The sequence below is a fragment of the Mytilus edulis genome, chromosome 5 (assembly GCF_963676685.1).
Source record: "Mytilus edulis chromosome 5, xbMytEdul2.2, whole genome shotgun sequence".
Classification (NCBI taxonomy): domain Eukaryota; kingdom Metazoa; phylum Mollusca; class Bivalvia; order Mytilida; family Mytilidae; genus Mytilus; species Mytilus edulis.
Genome location: NC_092348.1, coordinates 65,518,809 through 65,546,756, shown reverse-complemented (window position 1 = coordinate 65,546,756; position 27,948 = coordinate 65,518,809). Strand labels below are relative to the sequence as shown.

The window sequence follows — 27,948 nt, the reverse complement described above, 5'->3', positions numbered from 1 at the left end:
GCCTAGGAATACACGATCATCTAGTCAAATAAAAGTTAAATATACGTAACTTACCTTGATAAGTTTACGGATATTTTTCGCCACTGTAGGTATGTAAATCTTTATAGAATTTATCGATGTTTTATTTATATATTTTTTATCTGAAATGTTTATTTTCACTTTTGTTTAAACTGATTTAATGGCTATTGAACGTTACAATAATGACTGAAGTTGTTTATTTTAGTATCTTAATTGCTGTTGCCTATAAACTAGTTTAATAATTTTTCCCAAAGTGCATAAAAAATGTCTTGGATTTTCACAATTACATAACATTAGACGTACCAAATTGTACTGCACAAGATGCACATTGAGACAATTAAAATATCGTCGAAGCTATTGAAAACCAAAAACCTAATGCAAATGTTGATGAACAGATATAACCGAAATGGGCAAACCGGATAACCGAACCCGGGAGGGCAACCTTCAAAATCATACTAAAATACGAAGAAAACAGCAAAATTCCAATGTTGAAATTACTTAGAATAAATTTTTTTTAGGGGGGGGAGGGGGTCGGTATGAATTTTTACCTCTTTCAGGATGTCCACATAATAGATATTAGGCGTATCCGTCGATCTTCTCTAATTAATTAAAAGTTAGGACATTTCTGTTTTATCAAACAGTTGTAAAATTAATGATGATATTCCCACTTGTGGTAATTTACCCAAAATGGTACATTGTTTTGTCTCTCACACTTGCCTAACGTGCTTTTTCCTCGAATTAAGCCTACCGAATTCGACTTACCGCCTGGTTTGTACCTACTTGAGTTGCATTACATGTGCTACATGTAAAGTTTTATATGCTTACCCTCCTGGAGCACCAGATATCACCCAAAAGTTTTGGTGGACTTTTGTTGCTAAGTCTTTAGACAAAATTGAGAATGGAAATGGGGAATGTGTCAAAGCGACAACAACCCGACCATAGAGCAAACAACAACCGAAGTCCATCAATGGGTCTTCAATGTAGCGAGAAACTCCCACAGCAGGAGGCGTCCTTCAGCTGGCCCCTAAATGCCTATGTTGTGTTTCGTATACGGCTATTTGTCTTGTGGTAATTTTTTTCCATACCATCGTCCGTTAGTTTTCGACTTAAGTTTGCCTGTCCCTTTGGTATCTTTTACGTCTTTTTACAGTTTAATAGTATATAGTAACATCTTACTATTTCGTAGAACATATCTACATTTGTATACTGAAGATGAATTGGCTGTAAAGCTTACAAAATTGTAATTCGTTGTTAACTGTCTGTCCTGTTAATAATCCAATTTGTAAAACAATAGCGTGTCATAAGTTATCATTAGCCTCGATAGACAGTGCTTTATATATACATTCTAATTTATTTGACATTTCTTCAATAATGATACGTGGAAAAAATCCATTTGACTAAAAAAAATCGTAAAATTTGTTAAATTCTAAAGACAGTATTTTTACAAGCATGTGTTCTCATAGTAAAATTTGTATCTTTTCTGTTTTATTATTAGTTTGGCTAAGTGTTCTCAAACAGAATGGGCACACACTGAATTTGCATAACTATTGTCATCAACTTAATCAGAATCTCGCAATTTTAAACTCCTTTTGTAGGATCTTTTTACACGCTAGAATATACCAGCTAAAAAGAGGTTAACATGTAGCGTATTAAGCGAAATTGTTTGCGAAAGTTACCGACATCTTCCGAGTAACAACCACTATCACAGACCTTTAAAAAACCAATACACTGAACATTTGGCTCATAGCCATACCAAACAGATTGTTCAGTGTATGAAAATCAATTGTAAGTTTTCTGGTGTGAAAAAGAGATATTCTTGATTTTATTTCGCCGGGGAAGCTCAAAGCTTTAAGTCAACAATTTTAAAGCTAAGGTAAGAATATTGGAAGAAATTAATTAAATTAACACAAATTTAAAAATTTAAAAGCCGAAAAAGATATTATTTCTTTGCTCAGATGAGTTTTAACACTTTGTTTATAACGTAATCATATAGTTAAAAGTTAAACTGATCATTTCATTAAAAAAAGTATATAATTAATAAAATAAACGATAAAAAACACTTTTACCTCAATTGGAAAGGTGTAGTCTAAAAGTAAGCCGCAACTAATAAAAGTTTTAAAAAATTGCATCAACAAATTAAAACCATTTTAAAGTGCAAGACGCTTAGTTATCATGTTTCTGTTGGGAAGTTGGAACCACCGTTTAGTCGAAACTAAAATCTATATAAACTTTGAATATCTTTAAAATAAAATGCGCTTTTCAATCTCAAGATTTTCAAAAGTAAAGTATTCTGTTAATAAATTCATCATATATATCAGGCTACTTTTGTACGCCAGACGCACGTGAGCTTCACCAGTGACGCTCGCATCAAAAACGTTAAAAGGCAAAATAAAGAATGAAGAATATGTTTTGAATAGATTTTGACATGGTGTCTTCTTTCTGTAATTAACTGGTTCTTTTATTTGTACCTTTGGTGTCGTCTTTTAGCTTCAATATTACGACCTGGCTGCAAATGATTAATTTCCAAAATAGATAAATAAATTTAGAACATATAATTTGCATAAAAGGCAGACATGCTTGTTTGATAAACATCACAACTCTAATTTCATAAAGTAAATGATTAATTTGTCCTTTTAAAAGACAATCAAAATCATTCTTCAGACGGTGTTAAATACGCGTTTCCGGTTTCCTATAGTGCATGTTAAATAAAATAATTTAAATTCGTTTAATAGACATAAATATGAAATATCCCTTTACCTTGTGTAGCATCTTAAATTTCATCTGAGTATTTAATTATATTTTTTTTAAAGATTCTAGAGTATATTTTTATTATTTTATTGCCAACTTGCATTTTATAATTTTTATGCTGTAAATTAAGATCTACTTTAGAGACACGCCATAACCCTTTTCTATCTATTGTAAGATAACCATATCGTTTAAGTGTGAGAGAGTATGTATGCAATTGATACTTGAAACATAGGAAAGCGTGATCTTAGTTAGTGAACGTACTTTATTTTAGCTGAAGGTATGTTTTTTTTTTAATTAATAAAATTCTAGATTTTATCAACTCTTATCTTTTACTAATTCAATTGCATGCGAGTTGAGAGTATGCATTTTCGTAGAAATTTCTAAAGTCATTAGGAATTATTTTAACAAAAACCTGATAATGGTTGGCTCAAAATCAGAACCAAAAAGTAATTTTGAAATTTTTTTTAATTTCAATAACAGGCAAATTTGGTATCGGTCAAACACAAATAAAAAACGCAACCCCAAACTGCTCAAGAGATTTAACGAGATTATAATACTATCATTAGCAATAATAAGACAAGTATATATATGTCAATTTAAGTTCAAATGAACTAAAGTCTAGACGAAATCTATACCTCATTACTTAAACAATCAGAAAGGGTTTTGACCTCAGACGGCCGCATTCTACCACAAATTTTTTGTCGAATATATATGCATGTCAATTGTCTTATTATACTTTTTAATGCTCAAAATGGTGTTTAAAAATGTAATAAAATCTTCATAAAACAAAAGTTTTAATTTTTAACAAACCTGGAAAACATGTTGATTCCGCAGTGTATTTGAATGGGCAAAAGATTTAAAGTGTAAAATGTTATAAGTACATTTGTACCTAGGAATTATACTTTTGTATCTAGTGGTAAATTAACACAGTGTAAATATGAGCTATACAAAAAATCTATGAAAGCTTGTTTTGGATTACAACAAAGCCTAGCATCATCAAATCCTAGTGTCACAATTTTAATGCACCTTTAAGACCATACAATTAATCCTATTTTAATGTATGGCAGTGAAATATGGAGAATATTTTCAACCACTTCAGTGGCATGTAAGAAGTAGAACGATAGGTTTATCCAAAAGACATATCTGAAAAGTCACACACAAAATTCATGAAGTATATTCTTGGGTTTAACAGAAAAGCAAGTAATGTTGCTGTTATGTCTGAATAAGGAAGATTTCCTGAACATTTTTCGATTTTATTGGCAATGTTAAAATATGCTCATAGGTTAGAGAACACAAAGGATGGCTAATTATGATGCATATATTTGTAATAAAAAGTTACATGCAAACAATATCACTACATGGTTTCTAGGATTGACTATTTAATGACAGAACTAGACTTACCAAACTTAAATGTAAGTGTTGGCCGTTTATGTACTATAATTGAGAGTAAATTATGTACAAGTTTTCGTAATCATTGGAATGAATTTAGAGAAAATACTGTTGAATCAGGTAGAGGTAAACTCTTGACCTATTTTTCAATTAAACATATTTTTGGTACAGAAAAATATCTGCAATTAAAAGAATTTAACGATAGACAAGCACTGTGCAAAATCAGAATAAGTGCACACCCCCTAAAAGTAGAGACGGATAGATATTAAAAAACCTATATAGATAATCACAAAAATTATGTAAAAAAAACCCACCTTAGATAAAGGTGAAGACAAAGAACATTTTATATGTCAGTGTCCCCTTTATAATTTTTAAGGAAAGAATTTTATGATAATATTTTAATAGGTTGTAAAACTTTTGAAAAGTTAAGCACAAGTGCCAAATTTAATTGGCTTTTTATTCAAGAAAACCTAGAGGTATTGAAAGTATTTCAATTTATATTAATAAATGTTTTGAATTGAGAAAACTATCAATATAGTACAGATATTGTTTTATTCAAAACGTTGAGAATATTTGCCTGTTAATAATAGATATAATTGTTATGCCTTTTTTTCTAATATGTGTGTGGCTCTGATCTGGCTGTGGTATAACATCTGAGAATTGAGATGGTTATATTCTATATATGATTTATATCAACATTTAATATTGTTTCAATTATAAAAATCTTTGTAATAAATTACTTTGCTCTTTATGGGCCCTATAGTTGGAATAAAAAATATCGTATCTTATCTAATACCCATTTTTAAATATATGAAAAATAAGCACTATGTCGATACTGATGCTGGAAGACAACTAGCTGGTCCCCCAGGGTATCATAAGCTAAATCTGAGGCTATTCCGTAACATCGCTTCCAACTCCCTCAGACAAACTTGAACTTTGGTGTATTTGGTTCCCTTTATAACTAACTCATAAACAACCTCCTGAATTCTAATGACAGTATTCCAACCCTTAACGTGGCATATGAGGAGAGGTGTAACTTGACTAACAAATGCTATATTTTATGAATTCAAGTTGTCTAGATAGCTGTAAACGATTTCGCTGAGGGGAGAAATACATTTAACTACCATATATCTAATATCATTCTAGGCTTAATATCAGACGAATGATAAGAATTTATATAAACATGAAGTTTGCCATCAGAAATTAGATTCAACGTTACATCACCAGTTTAAATGCAGTAACAAGATTTCATGTAGTGTTGTATTTCTTTATTTAATCTATTCCCATAGAAAAATGGTTAAATCAAACACTTGTCAATGCGAACTTTCAAATTCAACTTAAATTGTCGATGTTGCACTTTTTGGGCGTTGGATTTTAAATAATTGCCATTAATTGTTTTAAAGATATTTGAATGAATTGTCTTGTACGGTTTTATTGTGGTCGTGTTTAAATATTGTCAAAATTTAAGATTAAGCCTTGACATCGTTGAAGATCACCTTCCTTCAAAGTCATGTTATATTAGTATAAGTTTGTTCAACTTGAGAGATATCAAAAGATCCAATGGTATAGATAGATTTTTAAACGTTGATAGTTTTTGTTTAGTAGTAAATGAATCATCATTGCATTGTCGTTCTGGTTTATTAACTGATATATGCAGTTACTGTAAGTACTTATTTTTGTAATTTTTGGAATAATACTCTTCGGCAAATAAAATACTTCTTGGATTTGGAAAGAGAATGTAATGTATCTAAAATTAAAATAAAGATAGAGTTTAAATTTAAGAATTTCTGTGTAATTTTGGTCTCTTGTGGGCAGTTGTCTCATTGGCAATCTTACCACATCTTTTTTATAATTAAAATGTTAGTCGTTTTTTTTTTCAATACCATGTCATGTACAACATTTCCGATACACATATGTAGTGATTTCAACTATACATCACTTTTTTAAGAAATAAAAATAAGCTAATATCATATATTATTATTATTGCAGTGGAAATTAAATTATCTCGACAACCAAAATATAATCTTTCAGGTTTTTTAAATTTTAAACATACATTGATATTCACACGACTTTCGTGGGAACAGGAAAAAGGTCGATAACTGATGATCTTTATGGTTGCAATACTTGAGAATATTTTAGTTCAAATAAATAAAGAAACGGAAACTGTAACAAATCTGAGGTTTCACTACTTATATCTATCAGGAAGTTACAACAATCAATGTCTTAGACAGTTTCTCAGACTGTTTCCCATAGTTACATAACATCCTTTAAATTATTTCATTTCTCATGGAATTAATTTAAACTTTTAATTTTACAAGTCAGAGCCGTCATCATATGTGACGCAGAACCTTTGCACTTTTTTGCATAAAAACATTTGTGTTTTAATGGACATTTAACACTGGTCGAAAAACCTAGAAATTGTCATAGTTCTTTACCCAAGTTTACCCTGGGGGATTATTAAAAATTTTGAGTCAATTCATTTCAAACCCACAGCAAGTTCTTTTTTCACATCTTAAAGTTAAATATCTCAAAATTTAAACAACACATATAGTCATCATCGTCATATAAACAGATTAGTTTCTTGTCATCCGTTGTAATGAACTATTTGCTACTGAACGTTAAACAACCAATAATCAATCTATATTAATGGTCGTCCTGACCATGCATGACATCTTTGTACTTGGACGTTAAGCAACTAACAAGCAGTTTAATTAAGTCATGATCGTACTGCACATGCAAAAAATATTTGCCACTGGACATAAATACATTTCTCATGATTGTCCTGAACACGCATGAAATATTTGTCGCTGGACATTATGCAATTAACAAACTATAGTCATAATAGCCTGCTTGAGTTTACAATACAATTTTTTTTAAGTTCTTCATTTATCCTGCAGTTCATATTTATCTACATTTGTGTATTTGGAATACAAATTGTCAATTTGCTTACGTTATTAAAAAGCCGTCTATCATTAGTTTAACGATGGGCAATTCAAAGGTTATAACTATTAAGTGAATACATTGACTGTGTCATCAACTATAGCCAGTTGTTCTATTCAAAATCATGTACAACCTACAATTAAAGTTTCAACAGAGTTCATGGTGGTCAAGCGTATGTCGTTTGTATTTTCAGTGATTGGTACTGTTAGTAACTATGTCTGAGAACGCGTTACAGGACAAAATCCTTGCATGACCTTAACAAAACTGCCACTAGTTAAAAGGTAACCTATGACCGAGGTAGTTTGCAAGTAAACTGCTACAAATATACTCCTTAATTTTTAAACATTATAATAAGATTTAACTAATATAATTAGTGTCGGACTTTTTAACTGTTGGTGGGCTGTTTTACTCTTGTGTGTTATAAAGAATACTCCTGAAGGAGTTACTAGTCTGAGTTGATATACAATTATAATTCGAAAACCGATTTTATGGTGAATGCACGGTGACAGTTTTCGAGCTGGTATATAATTATAATTTTAAACCTGATTTTATGGTGAATGCACGGTGACAGTTTTTTTTTTCAATAATCATACCCTCCAGGCCGAACATCGGGGGTATGTAGGATTCACTGTCTGTCGGTCTGTTCATGTAAGTCGTACAACCGGTTCAAAACTTTAAATGTCTTGAAAGATTTTAATGATACTTGGTGTCATTTGTGGGTCACCACCGTAAGGTTGAAATGACTTTCAGGATTAAATCCTATTTTATTAGATAAACATGATGAATATTCAATTACATTTAAAGACATTGCACAGTCTACAAGCAGATGTATGAAATAAATACCTTTTTCGCTTGTGTCTGATTTTCACGGCGTGTATATTTTTCACCGCGATGTCTATTTTCACGTACATTTCACTGTTCATTTATTTTCATTGTATGACTTGATACGAAACGCGAACAATATAAACATTGCGAAGACTTTTAACTGTACCTCGTAAGGCAGTAACCGCAAACAGGATAGTATTATAACTACTTATTGCAAAAAATAAAACAATGACAGGTTAAAATGCAAACATATTAAATAGACATGTAAACAAGAAACATACAATACATGAAAAAAATCGAAACAAGTTGATATTAATATCATAAATATTTATATAGATAATTTAACAATGTGGATGGACCTTATTTTCGCCACTCCAATGAGGGCGTTATATTGCCCAAAACACTAGACAAAATATCTTAAGCAAACAAAACAACCAAATTATAGTTATAATTGTCCTGAACATGCATGAAATATTTGTCACTGGACATTAAGCAACTATCAAACAATCTAGTCATGATTGTCCTGCACATACATGAACTATTTGCTACTGAACGTCAAACAACCAACAATCAATCTATATTAATGATCGTCCTGAACATGCATGAAATATTTGTATTTGGACGTTAAGCAACTGACAATCAAATCTAGTCATGATCGCACTGAAAATGCATAAAATATTGCCTTTAGGCATAACATATTTGCCACATGACGTAAAAAACACAATACATGAAAAAAATCAAATCAAGCCAAGTTTATATTAATTATATAATTAAGTATATAGATAATTGACAAATGTGGGTGGGCCTTATTTTTCGCCACTCCAAGGAGTGCGTTATATGGCCCACAACACAAGACAAAATAGCTTAATATTGAACCAAATACGACGGAAGAATGTTCAATTGACGAATATTATGTTGTTTTTTAAGGATTTATAAAAACAAACAAAGAAAGAATGTACTTTAAACCACTGTACCATAAATCGATTAATTTAGTATCCTTTCGGTTATTTTCATTTTTTGTTTCAGCCGTAGACTTTATTATGACTTTATGACATGTTGACATAATAATATATGTTTTATGTTACTTTTGACATGCTTTTTTTTTACATACAAAAGCAGGTTAGGCATAGTATTTGATAATAATTTCTCAAATATTGTATGCATTGGAAGGAAAATTGATATTAAGGATTAAGTTGTTATGGAGGTAGCACTAAAATTTCCTGCTGAAAGATTTAATTTTCAAAAATATCCCAGTTACCAAACTGATTTAAATTCAAGCTTTGATACTTTTGAAAATACTCTTTTTTTATAATAATTTATTCTTTGAGAATATCAAATAACAATGTGCTATTGTCATGTATTTTATTTAACGGATAATGGGGAGATAATTCTTAGCTAATTCAAAGGAAGACAATAAAGATACTAAACACGTGACACATTTTAAATAAAATCTTTTAAAAACAAATTAAAATGTTATTGACAAGGTATCACAAGCGGTTTTATCTAGACTTCGAAATTCAAATTATATGCCCTATATACAGGTGCGGATTCAGGCGTGGCGCAACCCTTCCCTTACAAAAAAGGCAAAAATAAAGCAAATTTTGCACCAAAATAAGGTCCTCTTATTCTTTATTTTAAGGACGCCCCCTAATATCAAATTCTGAATTTGAGGAACAGAAATTTCATCGGTATTGAAATTAACCTGCCGCTAGTTTACCAAAATGTTATACGACGCAAGAAAAGCCATTTTAAAAGAATAAATTAATAACGTCTCCCATCCCAAAATATCAATCAGTGCAAACAAACCCCACGGAATTGATGTAAATATGTCATAAACAGTACTAGTCTAAGAAAAACATGAACGTGCCAAAGAAATAACAACCCGATCAAAGAGTAAACACCAGCAGAAGACCACCAATGGGTCTTCTACACAGCAAGAAAATCCCGCACCCGGAGGTGGTCTTCAGTAGCCCCTAAACAAAAATATGTACTAGTTCAGTAAAAACTGATGCCATACTAAACTCCAAAACATATAAATAAACAAAAAATTAAAAATCTTACAAGACTATAAGGTCTGAGGCTCCTAACTTGGGACGGGCGCAAAAACGCGGCGGGGTTAAACATGTTCAGTGAGATGCTTATGCTTGATGTTTGTGTCAATTTATGATTCAAATCGTTTGTAGACGAAACTCTTGATTGGTGTAAAATTTTAAGTATTGATTCATTGTTTTGAATTTTTTCTCCCAGCTTCCTCGGTTTTAACAGATTTCGTATTTGTTTTACTTGGGCCATGCTCCTTGTGTTTTATTTACTAATGCTTTCTTCATAAAATACAAATACATAAAAAAACAAGAATGTGTCCATAGTACACGGATGCCCCACTCGCACTATCATTTTCTATGTTCAGTGGACCATGAAATTGGGGTCAAAACTTTAATTTGGAATTAAAATTAGAAAGATCATATCATAGGGAACATGTGTATTAAGTTTCAAGTTGATGTAACTTTAACTTCATCAAAAACTACCTTGACCAAAAACTTTAACCTGAACTTTGCACTATCATTTTCTATGTTCAGTGAACCATGAAATTGGGGTCAAAACTATAATTTGGCATTAAAATTAGAAAGATCATATCATGGGGAACATGTGTATCAAGTTTCAAGTTGATTGGACTTCAGCTTCATCAAAAACTACCTCGAACAAAAACTTTAACCTGAAGCGAACGGACGCACAGACGGACGGACGCACAGACGGACGCACAGACGGACGAACGAACGGAGGCACAGACCAGAAAACATAATATAATAAGTTAATAATGTGTTACTGAAATTTTTCATAACATAATGTTTTCTGCATATATATGCAAGATTCAATATAATTATACACGAATTTAAAAAAAAAACAAGATTTTCAAAATTATTTTTTGTTTAGTTTCAGATTTTAAGACAATCATCTAACAAAATGTCGTGGGGATATGGAAACGATAATGGTTAGTATTTGCCAGTAATAAGGTAGATTTATTATCTTCACTCAGACACATAACATGTGTAGCACAGGACAAATTGCAATTCAAACGCACGATAGACAAAATAAAATTTGCACAACTGTGTAGACCAGTGGAGACGATTTTTTTAGTGCATCCGAAGGACTTTTTTTATATATATATTTTCATATATACTTAGCCAATTGCAGATAAGTTTAAAAAAAAAATACAGAAACTAGAGGCTCTCAAGAGCCTGTGTCGCTCACCTTGGTCTATGTGCACATTAACAATAAACACAGATAAATTCATGACAAAATTGAGTTTTGGTGATGGTGATGTTTGTAGATCTTTCTTTACTGAATATTCTTGTTGCTACAATTATCTCTATCTATAATGAACTTGGCCCAGTAATTGAAGTGGAAAATATTTCCTAAAAATATACAAAAATTAACAAAAATTTATGAAAATTGTTAACAATTGACTATAAAGAGCAATAACTCCTTAAGGGGTTAATTGACAATTTTGGTCTTGTTGACTTATTTGTAGATCTTATTTTGCTGAACATTATTGCTGTTTACAGTTTATCTCTATCTATTATAATATTCAAGATAATAACCAAAATCTGAAAAATTTCCTTAAAATTACTAATTCAGGGGCAGCAACCCAACAACAGGTTGTCCGATTTGTCTGAAAAATTTAGGGCAGATAGATCTTTACCTGATAATTAATTTTATCCCATGTCAGATTGCTCTAAATGCTTTGGTTTTTGAGTTATAAGCCAAAACTGCATTTTACCCCTATGTTCTATTTTTAGCTATGGCAGCCATCTTGGTTGATTGGCGGGGTCACGCCACAAACTTTTTTAACAATATACCCCAATGATTATTGTGGACAAGTTTGGTTTAATTTGGCCCAGTAGTTTTAGAGGAGAAGATTTTTGTAAAAGATTACAAAAATGTACGAAAAATTGGTCAAAATTGACTATAAAGGGCAATAACTCCTTAAGGGGTCAACTGACCATTTTAGTCATATTAACTTATTTGTAAATCTTACTTTGCTGATCCTTATTGCTGATTACATTTTATCTCTTTCTATAATAATATTCAAGATAATAACCACAATCTGCAAAATTTCCTTCAAATTACTGATTTCGGGGCAGCAACCCAACAACCCGTTGTCCGATTCATTTGAAAGTTTCAGGGCAGATAGATTTTCACTTGATGAACGATTTTACTCCATGTCAGATTTGCTCTAAATGCATTGGTTTCAGAGATATAAGTCAAAATCTACATTTCACCCCTATGTTCTATTTTTAGCCATGGCAGCCATCTTGGTTGGTTGGCCGGGTCACGCCACACATTTTTTAAACTATATACCCCAAAGGTGATTGTGGCCAAGTTTGGATTAATTTGGCCCAGTAGTTTCAGAGGAGAAGATTTTTGTAATAGATTACTAAGATTTACGAAAAATGGTTAAAAATTGACTATAAAGAGCAATAACTTCCAAAAGGGTCAACTGACCCTTTCGGTCATGTTGACTTATTTGTAAATCTTACTTTTTTGAACATTATTGCTGTTTACAGTTAATCTCTATCTGTAATAATATTCAGAATAATAACCAAAAACAGCAAAATTTCCTTAAAATTACCAATTCAGGAGCAGCAACCCAACAACCGGTTGTCCAATTCATCTGAAAATTTCAGGGCAGAGAGATCTTGACCTGATAAACAATTTCACCCCCATGTCAGATTTGCTCTAAATGCTTTGGTTTTTGAGTTATAAGCCAAAAACTGCATTTTACCCTTATGTTCTATTTTTAGCCATGGCAGCCATCTTGGTTGGTTGGCGGGGTCACGCCACACATTTTTTAAACTAGATACCCCAATGATGATTGTGGCCAAGTTTGGTTAAATTTGGCCCAATAGTTTCAGAGGAGAAGATTTTTGTAAAAGTTAACAACGACGACGGACGACGGACGCAAAGTGATGGGAAAAGCTCACTTGGCCCTTCGGGCCAGGTGAGCTGAAAAACGCCCCAGATAATAGATTAATATGGTAGGGAAAATATGTCAAAAAAAAGCTATAGATATATAACTGTTACATGTAATTTGATTAAAGAAATACATCATTGTCATATACATCTTCATTCGGCATTTTTTTTTCTTATGAAGAAAGGTGGTCAACAGGGACATAATTTTGGCTCCACATATATGAATAGTATGTATAACACCCTCTGGTTAATTTAAGGTTATTTCCCCCTTCAATATATTTACGTGTCATGTTACTCGCCGATAAGTCGATGGTGGCACATGTAGTTTCCTGAAATACACGAAGTTTCTGTAACTAGGACCATGTTAATCTTGTGTGGTAGTTAGCAACATCCAGCAACATGGTTTTGAAGTAGGCATTTACATTCAAATATGAAGTCATTTTAAAATTTCTCACTTCCAAGAGAGAGGCAAAAGATACAGAAGCTAGGGACCTTTAAACTCGTGACGTCAGTCGATAATAAATTGACAACGTCAAATAAAAACTATATGTGTCAAATAATTATCAAAGGTACCAGGATTATGATTTAATACGCCAGACGCGCGTTTCGTCTTCATAAAACTCATCAGTGACGCTCAGATTAAAACAGTTAAAAAGCCAAACAAATACAAAGTTGAAGAGCATTGAGGACCCAAAATTCCAAATAGTTGTGCCGAATACGGCTAAGGTAATCTTTTCCTGGGGTAAAAAAATCCTTAGTTTTTCGAAAAATTCACAAAGTTTTGTAAACAGAAAATTTATAACAAGAGCTGTCAAAATGACAGTAAACCGGATACTTTAACATTTATTTGTGTTCTGGCATTTATCAATATTACAAGGACCAAAACTCCTAATAGGAAATTTTAAAAGGTTTGGTTGAACGGTTCATGAGTAAATGCACGGACACAACATTTTTTAAACTTTCAAGAACCGTAACTCCTGAACGGTAAAAGTCAAAATCGTCATTATTGAACTTGACCTCCATTTTGTTGTCAGTAACAACATATTAAAATTTCAAAAGGTTAGGTTGACTGGTTCGTGAGTAAATGCACGGACACGACATTTTTTAAACTTTCAAGAACCGTAACTCCTGAACGGTAAAAGTAAAAATCGTCATTATTGAACTTGACCTCCGTTATGTTGTCAGTAACAACATATTAAAATTTTAAAAGGTTTGGTTGAACGGTTCATGAGTAAATGCACGGACACAACATTTTTTAAACTTTCAAGAACCGTAACTCCTGAACGGTAAAAGTCAAAATCGTCATTATTGAACTTGACCTCCATTTTGTTCTCAGTAACAACATATTAAAATTTTAAAAGGTTTGGTTGAACGCTTCATGAGTAAATGCACGGACAACATTTGGTTGCCGCCCGCCCGGCCGCCCACCGTACATCCTCAAATCAATAACCGACATTTTTGACACAAAAATCCGGTTAAAAATGACCATATAATTGATATTCATTTCAACACCAAAGCACTGACTACTGGGCTGGTGATACCCTCGGGGACGAAACGTCCACCAGCAGTGGCATCGACCCAGTGGTGTAAATAGTTATCAAAGGTACCAGGATTATAATGCGACACGAATGGCCCCCGTCTCAAAAAGTTGAAAAATCTGCAATTTCAATAACACATGAGGACACAAACATGATGGTAGTCTCACATATCAATAATTAGCTCAAAATCTGGAGGCGTATAGAAAAATGTCCATATAACTGTGATTTTCAACAATTTTCAAAGTTGTATACCCTTCATTTTGGCAAAAATTAGCTGAGCGGAACGAACTTAAACTTGATCTGTAACGCATCATGGTTAGCTCACATATAAAAAATCAGCCCAATATCTGAAAGAATTTAGAAAAAAGGTCCGTATAACTGTGATTTTCAAAAAATTATCAGAGTCCAAAGCCCGAAAATACAGCAAAAATTAGCCGAGCGGGACGAAATTTAAACTTGATCTGTAACTCATCTAGGTTAACTCACATGCCAAAAATCATCCCAATATCTGAAGGCGTTTAGAAAAAAAAACTCCGTATAATGTTTTGTTGCGGAATGACGGTATTACGGAAAAGGATAAAACTATATGGAACCGACAACTTCGTTGCGGGGCCATACTAAGTACACAAACCACAACACAAAGTTTGAACAGGGAGAACCCCAACGTACCAATAACTGGGAATGATAGAAGGTGCTTCGGGAGGGTGAGCAGATACTGCTCCCCAAGCGGCACCCGTTGGGTATCTTAAAACCATCTTGACATTACTTACTTCCTTATCTTTGCAATGACACATTTAAACAACAGAATGCCAGTCTTTCGTATCCCTTTTAAGTTGCGTATTAGTAAGAAAAGATAGTCACACTATTAAATATATTTATAACGTTATAGATATATCAAGCTCGTGTCATAAAACAAAACAAAAAAAAGTTTAAAAAAAAAATAGCGATGACATTGAATAACATTGACCTTATTATATTTTATGAGTGTATCATGAATATTTAATAAGGTGAAAGTCACAACCTCAGTTTAACATTTCCTATACCATGTCAAATATGCTTTATAACTTTTTTATGGCTTCTAGCAAAAGGATGATAATTTCGCTTTAACAGCAGAACGTTTGACATTTTTAAGTGCGAGTGTCTTTTTTCAAGTTCAAAAACTACAAAGCCTGTTTCATTTTTAATTCACATGTGTGGCCCGAGATAATAGATAACTATTGTTTAATAGCTGCTTTCGTTTTTTTACTATAAAAATCAATAAATATTTTTTCTGTCGCCGATTTGCAAAGGCGTAAGTTTTAAACAAAATGAGGTGAAATATTCATGAGTGAAATAACTATATATATACGATTGTAATAGAATTATACTAAATGATTATTTATGAAGTATGAAATACCAGTCCAGCATATACACATGTACAACAGAATAATACCACTACATAAGTGAATAATTGATAAATCACGGTCTGATAAAGCTGCTGAATACACATATTGTTAGATCTGAGTTTGTTCCTTAACATCCAGTGGCAAACAGTTGAGACGAAAGCTATTTAAGCTGATACACTGATAGGTACTGAGGGACGCGGGACTGCCAACTACGAACCCGATATAATTGTTGTAAGGTTTATTTTACGCACCAAAAAGTTCCTTCCACGAGACATTGTATCAATTTATTCATTTCGACAGGTCACGACTGCGTATTTATTTATTTTTTCAACCCAAATTTAAATATATTGCGCCCTGTAAGACAAGTGACTGTATTGCCATTCGCAGTTTAGATCTGTTGTCGAAATTATAATAACATTCAATTTTTTTTTCTATTTTATTCCTAATAATGAATTAAAATATTTTAGTATCTGAAAAACGGAATTCTGCAAATAACTATTCATCAACATACACCTCTAGAAATATATTATCATAAACGAGTATACGCGTACTTCAAACAATCATAATTTTATGATTTATTTATTAGTTTGTTTATCACAGCAAAACACGATAAAAACAATAGCCATCACTCAATTTGATAAAAAAAAATCATTTTGCGCGGGGTAATAAACCGGACTTCTTAAAACTACTTCACTCATATACAGTAATGCTATTAGGAATAAATGCAAACACCTTAAAATACTTGAGACATTTAATCTGCGCGGCCTGGAATAAGGACACTATACTAAAATAATTGGGTTAAGTCAGGGAAGAGTAAAGATATAAAAGTTTAAGTAAATAGATCTATTTTAAAATAGATAACGTGTTATTGCTTCTAGATATAAACAACTAATGAAATACATTTAATGCATGCTATTTATCTTTTTACAAATTAAACAACATGCACATCCTTGGCGCCTGAAAAAAACTATAGATATCATAAATTTAAAGAGAAGACTAAAGTTCAGGATGTATCAATAGAAGATGCTTTCAAAGAATAAGTTTATTACAAGTGACGCGTTTGGACGAGATTTTCAAAAATCCCTTTAGAAACAGGCCGCATTTTAAACAGTTATTGATAAAAATTATTCTTTTCTAAACGTCAAGTTCCCAGACGTTAGTGGATATTCAAGTGTAGATCAAATAGTTGGTTTGTTTACCAAAGTGTATACATAATTAATTAAGGGGCAAGAATCTATAATTGACTATCACTGGAAAAAGAGGACAAAACAGATACGGGGATTTGTTTTTGTCTTACAACAACCAATAGATTATGAACATCTCAAAAAGTTGTTGCATCGTTCATGTACGCGACTGTTTTAAACAGTTTGACAATTTCACCATACAATGCATCGGATTTAATGGCATCTTTTTTATCAGGCGTGGCAGCGTATTTAAACATCCCCCCCCAAAAAAAATCCAAATAGTCTTTTGGTAAATGCAAACTTTAATAATATAAAGATTATGACACACATTCAACATCTAACATCCCACCAATGCAAATTAAATGCAGTACTTTTTATCAAAAATATCTTGTTACTGAATAGAAAGTGAAACAATTGCTTAATTCTACTGAAAACTAGTTAAAAAAACGGATATGTTAAAAAAAAAAATATTTTGTTTTAGTATGATATCGAAAACAAAATTGGTTTAAAAATTAAAAATAAATAAATTTGTTTTACCCCCAAGAAAAGTAAAGAACTGATCAATGGTGTTCGGGTCCTAAGAGCATTTTGTGTTTTTTTTATAATTCTAAATACTACTTTTATCATTCTTAATACTTTTTAAAGCTGTTTATAGTACTGCAATACTATTAGAAACTATATCTTAATTGTTCATGTTACAACGTGTGGAGTTGAAAGACGAGATAAATTAACTATGCAAACCCTTTTCTTTATAGGACCTTGTACTTGGTGTAATCAGTTCCCTATAGCCAATGGAAAAAGACAGTCGCCAATCGATATTTGCCCAGACAAGATAACCTGTGACCAACAACTAGCTAATTCTCCATTGGTTGTCAAATATGAAAAAGAACCAAAAGCCGAGGCAATGAATACAGGAAAATCAGTAAAAGTACAAGCAACCAAAGCATCAGGTACTTAAGATTATAACCAGTTATTGTAACAAGAGGGGCGACAGATACCAGAGGGCGACAGATACCAAAGGGACATTCACACTCATACATCGAAAATAAACTAACAACGCCATGGCTAAAAAAGACAAGACAAACCGACAAAGCATATTAGTACACAAGACATACCACTGTAACTCTACACTGGTAATCTTTACCTCATTGAGTTATTGAGTATACACATTTAAACATTGGCGATCCCCAATTGATCTTGCATGTGAATTGTCGAAAAAGAATCTAAATGTATGTAATAAAAAACAAATAGCAAAATGTCTTCATTCACGACTGTTTGCTGCCTTTATAAAAGAGGATGCCAGAAATCAAATCCCAATTTGATATATTTCATCTCAAAATTTAAAACATTGTATATTTTTTTCCAACCCTACATTTTATTACATCTCCTAAATGAATAACCAATCTATTGAAATTGAACGTGTTTGTTGGGTATTTGCCAGTTATAAGTATAAAATCATACTTCCTAACCTTTTGAGTTTTTTCATCAATTTAACTTTTTCAAAGAGAGACGAAAGATACCAGAGGGACAGTCAAATCCATAAATCGAAAATAAACTGACAACGCCATGGCTAAAAATGAAGACAAACAGACACTCAATAGTACACATGACACAACATAGAAAACTAAAGAATAAGCCACACGAACCCCAAATGTGCAATTGTATTTTCTAAACTTTGAAAACATTCAAAAGTGTTTTTGTCATTTCAGAAATATCAGGAGGGCCTTTAACTGGGACATACAGATTAGAACAGTTTCATTTTCACTGGGGAGCAGACGACAACAAAGGTTCTGAACACACAATCGATGGCAAGATGTACGCTGCAGAGGTAATATAGCAATTAAAAAGGAAACAAAGACTACAGAATTATTTTGTAACAAGGTGCAAAGATCTACGAATAAGAGATCGTTTATGCATTTTCTTGTTTTGTGTTTTCCATGGAGATGGATAAAAACAGAGAAACAGACATGTAAAACATGATTTCGTAACTGTACCAGTCATATGAAGAGAATAACTAAATAAACGTAGATAATTGTTCGTTATCTTGAAGCAACAGTACCAATGACTAGTATATATACAACAGTACCTGAAATGTAAAAACGAAACTGATTGTGTTTTTCATCTTAAAGCCACAGTTTTATTAACTATTATATACAGTACCTTTAATTTAAAAATGAGGGTATAATTTTAATTGCCTATTTAAATATAAAATTTCGTTTGATCTTCTGTTATGTCTGGTATAGTCTTGAAAATACTTATTCTATAAGCGCATATTACTTTTAAGACCTAATTCAGTTTAGACAATAAAAAGATAAATCGATGTTTGTTGTAATAAAAGTGCATCTATGACAATGAAAATATTTTGTATTGCAGCTACATTTAGTACATTACAATACCAAATATGCTAATTTTGGAGAGGCCGTAGACAAACCAGATGGCCTTGCAGTGTTCGGATTTTTTATCAAGGTATGTTGTCTCATTGACAATAATATTCATCTTCTTATATCTATATGTAGTGGAGAGTAGAAGGATATTCATTGACCTCTAATATAACTGTGTATTGATACGAGTATATTCGATATGCGAGTAGTTTTGAACAGGCTGAAGATACTCAAAGGAGGATACAAAATCGTAAGACGAATAAAAACCAAAAATACCATAGCAAAAAACAAAACAAATGACGACCAAGAGACAAAAACTAAAGACAAGAGTCTAACCAAAAACGGGTAATGAATTAAGTTACATGTGCTTTAAAAGGGTGCAAAGATCATGTTCCATATGAGCCTCTGTCGTTGTGCTCATGGCACATGTTAACACCCCTTATTACTTATTCATTGTGTGGTATGTAGTACCACACAATGAATAATACATAATGGGTGTGTATACAGTTACATTAGCAAACGTCTCAATTGGAATTAATCCTGCCTCTTGTCCAAATTGTTCGTCTGTATTGTGTAAACATTATCCGAAGAATCTTGTATTTTATATGATTTAAAAGCCAAACATAGTTTGAAGAAAAAATCTTGAATTTCATACAAATTAATTGGAAACAAACTCTAATCTGTTCGTCTAACAAATTTTTTTATTATATGCAGTTTAATTTCATTATATCTCGGTCTGTTATCTTCCAAAACCTAACCAGATATTTTTACATTGCTGAATAATTTCTCATTTAGAGATGAATATTAATTATGTGTCACTTGTCTTCCGCTAACAAGTCACTTCAATTTTTCGTCACAAGTTAGTGAGATATTTCTCAGACATCCAACTGGCCTACAAAATATAAGTTTAAGACAGATTTTAGTGAGTGCAATACGTATTCCTTTACGATAACTTTAAACGTACGGCCAAGATCATATAGAGTAAAATAATAAAAGTAACAAACTCCCAAGAACATTCTAAATCGAAAAGTCCCTTATGAAATGGAAGCCCGAAACACACCTCAAACGAATGGGAAACAAGAGTGCACACGCTGAAATGTCTCGCCTTCTATACTAATCATTGATATTATGTTGATAGTCTTTAAGTATAAATCTAAGCTTTATTACAACTGTCACATAAACTTTACATTAACCAAGATAACTAAACAAAGACCAATGAACCTTGAAAAAGAGGTCCAGGTCAGATGAACCATGCCAGGCAGACAGGTACAGCTAACAATGCTTCTATACAACATATATAGTTGACACATTACTTATAGTTTAAGAAAAATAGACCAAAACACAAAAACTTAACACTGTGCAATGAACCGTGAAAATGAGGTCACGGTTAAATAAAACCTGCTCGACTGACATAAAGATCATAAAATATTTCCATACACCAAATATAGTTGACCTATGGCATATAGCATTAGATAAAAAGACCAAAACTCAAAAACTTAACTTTGACCACTGAACCATGAAAATGAGGTCAAGGTCACATGACATCTGCCCGCTAGACATGTACACTTAACAATCATTCCATACAACAAATATAGTAGACCTATTGCATATGGTATGAGAAAAACAGACCAAAACACAAAAATTTAACTATAACCACTGAACCATGAAAATGAGGTCAAGGTCAGATGACACCTGCCAGTTGGACATGTACACCTTACAGTCCATCCATACACCGAATATACTAGCCCTATTGCTTATAGTATCTGAGATATGGACTTGACCACCAAAACTTAACCTTGTTCACTGATCCATGAAATGAGGTCGAGGTCAAGTGAAAACTGTCTGACGGGCATGAGGACCTTGCAAGGTACGCACACATCAAATATAGTTATCCTATTACTTATAATAAGAGAGAATTCAACATTACAAAAAATTTGAACTTTTTTTTCAAGTGGTCACTGAACCATGAAAATGAGGTCAAGGACATTGGACATGTGACTGACGGAAACTTCGTAACATGAAGCATCTATATACAAAGTATGAAGCATCCAGGTCTTCCACCTTCTAAAATATAAAGCTTTTAAGAAGTGAGCTAACGCCGCCGCCGTAGCCGCCGCCGTTGCCGCCGCCGTAGCCGCCGCCGGATCACTATCCCTATGTCGAGCTTTCTGCAACAAAAGTTGCAGGCTCGACAAAAACTGTCATATTCATGTCTTGCACATTCTTAACTTTAGTTAAATCAAATGTTTAGCGGACTAAAACCACAAAAAGGCCAATCAAAGCAAAATGACGAAGATCGTATCTGTTCAGCTATATCTGAATGACTTGTATCTACATCTACATCTACATCTACATCATACGACGATCCATCAGCACATTGATGACTATACGTCGGCGCATCGCAAACAGACACTTAATAAAATATAATAACTAATTTTGTGCAATAATTCAAAAATAATTTTGTGCAATAATTCAAAAATAATTTTGTGCAAAAACAAAACAAAAATTAACGCATTTACATTATTTATAAACAGGTTAGATATCTAAATATACTGACTCTGGATCAGTATTTTAAACTGATCCAGGGAGTTAACGCTGATGATGTTCTGTGGGAGTGAGTTCCACAGTACAACAGTGAATGGAAAAAAGCTGTACTTGAAATAGTCTGTTCTTGTGCTAAATGTCTGGTATTGTAATGGATTAGTGAATCTGGTGTTTTTGACTGGCTGTGGTACAAGGTAAAGGTTTGGGTCTACTGCAATGAGATGGTGAGAGATTTTGTAAAGCATAGTGACTCGATTGATGTTTCTGCGAGTTTCAAGTGACTTCCATTGAAGATGGTCAATCATGGAAGTAACACTACTGGTGTTGTGGTATCTGTTGGTGACATAGCGTGCTGCCCTTCTTTGTACTTTTTCAATGTTGTTTTTTTGTTTTTGGGTGTGAGGTGACCAAACTGAAGAGCAGTATTCTAAATTAGAACGTACCATGGATTTGTATGCCAAACTTTTAGTTTCTTCCTGGTTTATTTTCAAGTTTCTTTTTAGAAAGCCTAAGATCTTATTTGCTTTTGAAGTAATATTATTTATGTGTGTATCCCAAGACATGTTGTGAGAAAGGGTGATACCAAGATATTTTGCAGTGCTGACGGATTCTAAGATGTGGCCTTTTAATACATAATCATGTTTGAATGGTGACTGTGATCTTGTTACAGTGAGGGAGTTGCATTTTTCAGGATGGAATTGCATACCCCAAGTTTTTTCCCAATTGGCTAGGCAGTTTAGATCATTTTGTAGTATGGTACAATCTTGTTGGTTTGTTATGTTTCTGTATAAGATACAATCATCTGCAAACAAGCGTGTTTTTGATGTTACTGCTGCAGGTAGGTCATTAATGAAGATGAGAAAAAGTAGTGGACCCAAAACCGAGCCTTGGGGCACCCCACTTACCACAGGCATTTGACTAGATACCTCTCCGTCAAGGGCAACCTGTTGCGTTCTGTTACTAAGGAAGGCTGATACCCAATTCCAGGTATTTCCCCTTATGCCATAATTATCCATCTTCCTTAATAACTTTTTGTGAGGTACCTTGTCAAATGCCTTGGAGAAGTCTAAAATAATAAGATCAATTTGTACACCATTATGGAGGTTACTAAGTAGTTCATGACTTAAAGTAAGTAGCTGTGTTTCACAGCTGCGTTTTGATCTGAAGCCATGCTGATTGTCCACAAGGATGTTATGTGTGTCCAGATGTTTTAGTATGTTACTTACAACAATGTGTTCGAGCAGTTTGCAGCAAATGCATGTTAGAGAGACAGGTCTGTAATTACTGGCTAGGTATTTTTCGCCTTTTTTAAAAATAGGGATCACATTTGCCTGTCTCCAGTCTGTTGGTACATCTCCTTTCAAAAAAGATGTGTTAAAGATGAAAGCGAGATGTGGTGCAAATTCTGGTGCAAATTGTTTAAGAATTCGTGCTGGTATTTCGTCTGGACTAGTTTACTGCAATAGTATTATCTAAACTTAACAATGAAGTATATATCATACTTATACTGAAAACAGAGCGAAAATTATCATCGAAGAACAAATTTAAATGAGTTTGAGTACTATTTGCCAACCCATCTTCGCTAGCCCAGGATTTCGATCTGGGCAGTGGCGTAGCCAGGGTTGAAATGATGTGGATGCCCGAATTTTTTTTTGGACTATTTTATGCAGAAAATTATATTTTTTCAGACATTGTTCCTGTAGGCACATTTGCTCCCATAGAATCCGACACTGGTTATATAGATTTTTGTTTAATTTCAAAATACCCACCAATTCATATAATTATATTTCAAACATAATTCTAATGTTTTCTCGAAATTCTCGAAACTGAATGAAATTCATAATTTATTTATTTGATGAAAAAGTTTCCCACCAATCCTAATATTAGACATCTCATAAATGGCCCTATCACAGCGGCACTTCTGTATAAAGGAACTGAAGTGATCCCCTTTTCTAGCATTTCTCAAAAAACGGCCCTATCACAGCGGCACTTCGGAATATAGGAACTGAAGCGACCCCATTAACGCGTCGCAGGGGACATCATCTAAATACCGGGTGTCCGTTCATCCGGTCTTGTTTGCACTCTCATGTGTACAATTCTTGCCAGATTTTTATATTATCAGCAATGACAATTTCGAAAATAAGTCCTAAGCTTTGACCTTTTGAAATAAAAATTTAAAATGGAAATCCCATTGCATTTTCTCTAAAGCTTTTATTTCTCCATTAAATATAAAAGGAAAAGGAAAAACATTAATTTTTATTAGTTATTGCTCTTGTTCATTTGGTTACATAAAATATGTGCAACGCAGGGGACATAGGAACTTTGTTCTTTTATTGAAAATAAAATTAATATGTGGACCTAGATAGGAACTGGAATTTTCTGATAAGCCTAGGAATTATCACACTCTATTACAGATTAGTTTTTTTCACGTCGTCGTTCATTTCACAGGAAACGATATCAGGATATGGTGGTTTAGTTGTCAGTTATGTTGTTAGTCAGTTGTAGAAGCCATCGCTCCGCTAGGCTCAATTTCAGATGAAACATGTACGAGGATATGTGCATCATTTTCTGCACTTGCCGTAGCCGACGACGTAGTCTTTTTACGAAAAAAATCGAGAACACTTTTCTGCGATATCTTGTTTTATTACATGAACTAAATTATCCTTAATAAAAGACCACGCATACTTCATCGGAAATAACTTGATGCTATCCTCATATCCTAACCTTTGTTACATACGGATACCTCCGAGTTTAACTGCTGCGAACATATCTTTATTTATATGTTTTTTTCCTGTCAAAATGATGTGGATGCTTGAGCATCTGAACATACATGCAAGCTACGCCACTGCTGGGCTAGCGAAGATGTTACTAACCGTTGAATTCCAACAAAATGCATTTTAAATTTTCAGCCTGGGGCAAAGCATGTTGGTATGAAAGAATTGACAGATAACACATTATGTAGTATAACAGCAGAGGGGAAAACATGCAATATGCCTTGTGATTTAGACATGGCCAGTCTTCTCAACTGTAAGTGTTCTTTAACATGATAGAACTGTAAATGGGATTATCACAATATATGAAAAAGGGACACACGGTCAAATCTGTTATTGAATAAAGGTCATCTCTTTTATGTAAAAACGTTGTCATGTCACCCTCTTAGGAGTTTCCCGCTGTAGTAATATATGCTTCAATAGATATAGGAAGAGGTAGTGCCAATGAGATCGCTCTCCATCCAAGTCACAATTTGTAAAAGTAAACCATTATTCTATAGTATGTCAAAGTATGGCTATCATCACGGAGCCTTGGCTCACACCGAACAGCAAGCTATAAAGGGCCCCAAAATGAGTAGATTAAAACAACTCTAATAGGCACACCAACAAGCGACAACCACTGAACAACAGGTTTTTGACTTAGGGCCGGTGAAAACAAATGTTTTTCCAAACCCATAGATCGAAAATAGACTGACAACGCCATCGCCAAAAAAGAAAATGACAAGGCACATAAGACACAACATAGAAAACTAAAGACAAAGCAACACGAACCCCACCAAAAGCTGGGGGTGATCTCCTGTGTTCCGAAAGGGTAACAAACCCTGCTCCGCATGTGGCACCCGTCTTATGCAAAGGTCATATGACTTAATTGTGCTGCCAGTTTTCCACAGGCACTTCAGCGGTTTGCAAAATTATTACGATTGACATACTTTGACATACTTTGGTAGGATTGCTACGGATGATTCCGACAACAAATGTAGGCATGTTATACACCATTGTAAAGATAAATCAATTTAGATTTACGATATAACAAGTTTTAGCGGGGTTGACAGCCTATAAAGCGGCATATAACGGAACTTCGTCACCACCTGACATTTTTCTAAAATGCAAGTTAAGTACCTTGTGTTATAATAAGGTATATAGGAAATTTTTTTCTGAGACAAGTGCCTGTGCAGTTTTCTCTGATCCTGAAGTGATCTTTACATACGTGCAGTTTATACAAAATATTATAAATTAAGGAATGTATCACCCGCATGCAAAACTCTGATTCCTTTCACGGATTTGGCTATACTTTTTGGACCTTTTGGATTATAGCTCTTCATCTTTTATATAAGCTTTGGATTTCAAATATTTTGGCCACGAGCATCACTGAAGAGACATGTATTGTCGAAATGCGCATCTGGTGCAAGAAAATTGGTACCGTTAATTTTATACTGTATCTCATAATCTTGAATAGCAATGTCATCTTTAATTTTGGAGTCCGATGTGCTTCTTTTTAATTCAATTCTGTAAATCCATTTTTAACGATTTTTAGAAACAAAAATATGTTTTCTTTCAAAATTTTAGTCACATTGATATCGTATCTGAACTATTGCTTTATATACTATTTTAATAATATACCTGTATAATGGTTTCCCACAGCTGATCTGACAAAATATTGGACCTACCTGGGTTCTCTGACAACACCACCATTATATGAAAGCGTGACATGGATCGTCTTTCAAGATCCAATTGAAATGTCAAATGACCAAGTAAGTATTTAATTCAAAAAGTGAAAAGGGTATATTGCACCTGTATATCAATGAAATCGTTAATTTATGCAGAAAAAACAACTGTAGAACAATATGTATACGTTTTATACGATAGGTGTTATAAGTATATAAACAAGTACTTCGCCTGTTTGAGAATTGATTGAAGAAATCAAATTGGAATCAGAAATAGCTTAGACATAATATATTGACGTATCAGTATACTATTCATATGACAATTTCATGTCTAAAATTTGCTAGAGTTACACCCTTTGTGAATCTTTACCGTTTTAAAATTCAATGAACTCATTTTCAAGTGGCAGTCCAAATATGCCGACCTTCAATCCAGACTGCCTCTGTTACTTTAAGAATGTATTAACTAATAACTTGTTTACGTTCTCTACTTAATATACGCGTTTTAAGTATTTTTTAATTTTTTTTTGGTAATAGCAACTGTATTTATTTTTTATATTTGTAGTTACAAGCACTGCGTAACCTGAAATGTGGCAGCAACTTTATAGTAGACAACTATAGGCCACCTGTACCACTTGGCGACAGAACAGTCAGAGCCTCATTTAAAAACTAATAACAAATTACAATAGATCCAAAATTGGGAATCTCATCCAAAGAACTTGTGTAATATATGGGTCCCTTTGTCTCCGATGTTTTAGAGCATGCAGTATAAAGTGTTTTAAAAATTGCTGTACAATTGCAATGAATTCTTTTCACTTCTCTTTTAAGTAATACTAATACAATCATAAAAGAATTATTACAATTATATCATTATATCTATGATGCCTTTAATGTTATTTTTTTTGTACACGTACATCTGAAAAAGTTTACTTTATATTAACCACGATCATTGTAAGAAGACAGATAACTCTACTGTTTTTTAAGTGCTAACAATTTTAATTTTATCATAAAAAGTGCTATGTGACGTGTGTTTTACATTTTTTACATTTGTTATAACAGCATGTATTTTAGTATTATAACAAAGATTATAAATTGTTTATAGTCAATTTTCTACAATCGTTATAAAATAATGTCACCATACAAATATTTGTGTAATTTACATGTTTTGCCGAGAAATGCTTTTTATGATTATGTATAATGTGAAGAAATTCAAAATTACATTCTTAATAAAAGACACATTCGGAGCAATTTTGCGTTATTCAATACACTAGGCCTGGTTTGAATCTCAGACTCTGGAATAGACAGTCCTTTGATTGATTAATGTTTGCTTTCAGTGGTAACTATTCTTATTACAAAAGGCCATATTGCGACCTTTTCAGTATGTTTGTTATTTACCTTTTGTGCTCAATATATGTATATGTCGTGTACATATTATTATTTTGCACAGGTTATTACTTGTACAAAATTTTCATACAAGTAATTACTGGTATGATGCCATCATACGGGTTATTACTTGTATAGATATAATTGTACAAGTAATATTTTAATTTAAAAAAAGTGTTTATTTTATTATTTAATCTGCAAATATAAACA

The 27,948-nt window shown here is 32.9% G+C and overlaps 1 protein-coding gene across 5 annotated transcripts; it reads left to right on the top strand.

Annotated features, from left to right (window-relative positions):
• LOC139524310 (carbonic anhydrase 2-like) lies at positions 1-27,603 on the top strand. 5 transcript variants are annotated; one of them, XM_071319055.1, is made up of 8 exons: positions 1-89; positions 10,852-10,909; positions 17,754-17,948; positions 18,708-18,826; positions 19,372-19,464; positions 24,833-24,950; positions 26,336-26,445; positions 26,921-27,192. In XM_071319055.1, exons 2-8 carry the CDS (start codon positions 10,882-10,884, stop codon positions 27,026-27,028), a joined length of 771 nt encoding a protein of 256 aa, XP_071175156.1. In that variant the 5' UTR covers positions 1-89; positions 10,852-10,881; the 3' UTR covers positions 27,029-27,192. The 5 variants fall into 5 exon arrangements, with proteins under 5 accessions (XP_071175156.1, XP_071175154.1, XP_071175157.1 ...); XM_071319053.1 differs by lacking the exon at positions 1-89 and adding an exon at positions 1,728-1,891 and having other exon boundaries at positions 26,921-27,603; XM_071319056.1 differs by lacking the exon at positions 1-89 and adding an exon at positions 1,780-1,803.
• The last annotated feature ends 345 nt before the right edge of the window (positions 27,604-27,948 follow it).

What these genes read in the sequence shown, in the direction of transcription:
- LOC139524310 (XM_071319053.1), top strand. Translation starts at nt 10,882, where the DNA reads ATGTCGTGGGGATATGGAAACGATAATG. An exon ending in GGGATATGGAAACGATAATG is followed by an intron (nt 10,910 to 17,753) that starts GTTAGTATTTGC and finishes TTTTCTTTATAG; the next exon opens with GACCTTGTACTTGGTGTAAT. An exon ending in GCAAGATGTACGCTGCAGAG is followed by an intron (nt 18,827 to 19,371) that starts GTAATATAGCAA and finishes TTTGTATTGCAG; the next exon opens with CTACATTTAGTACATTACAA.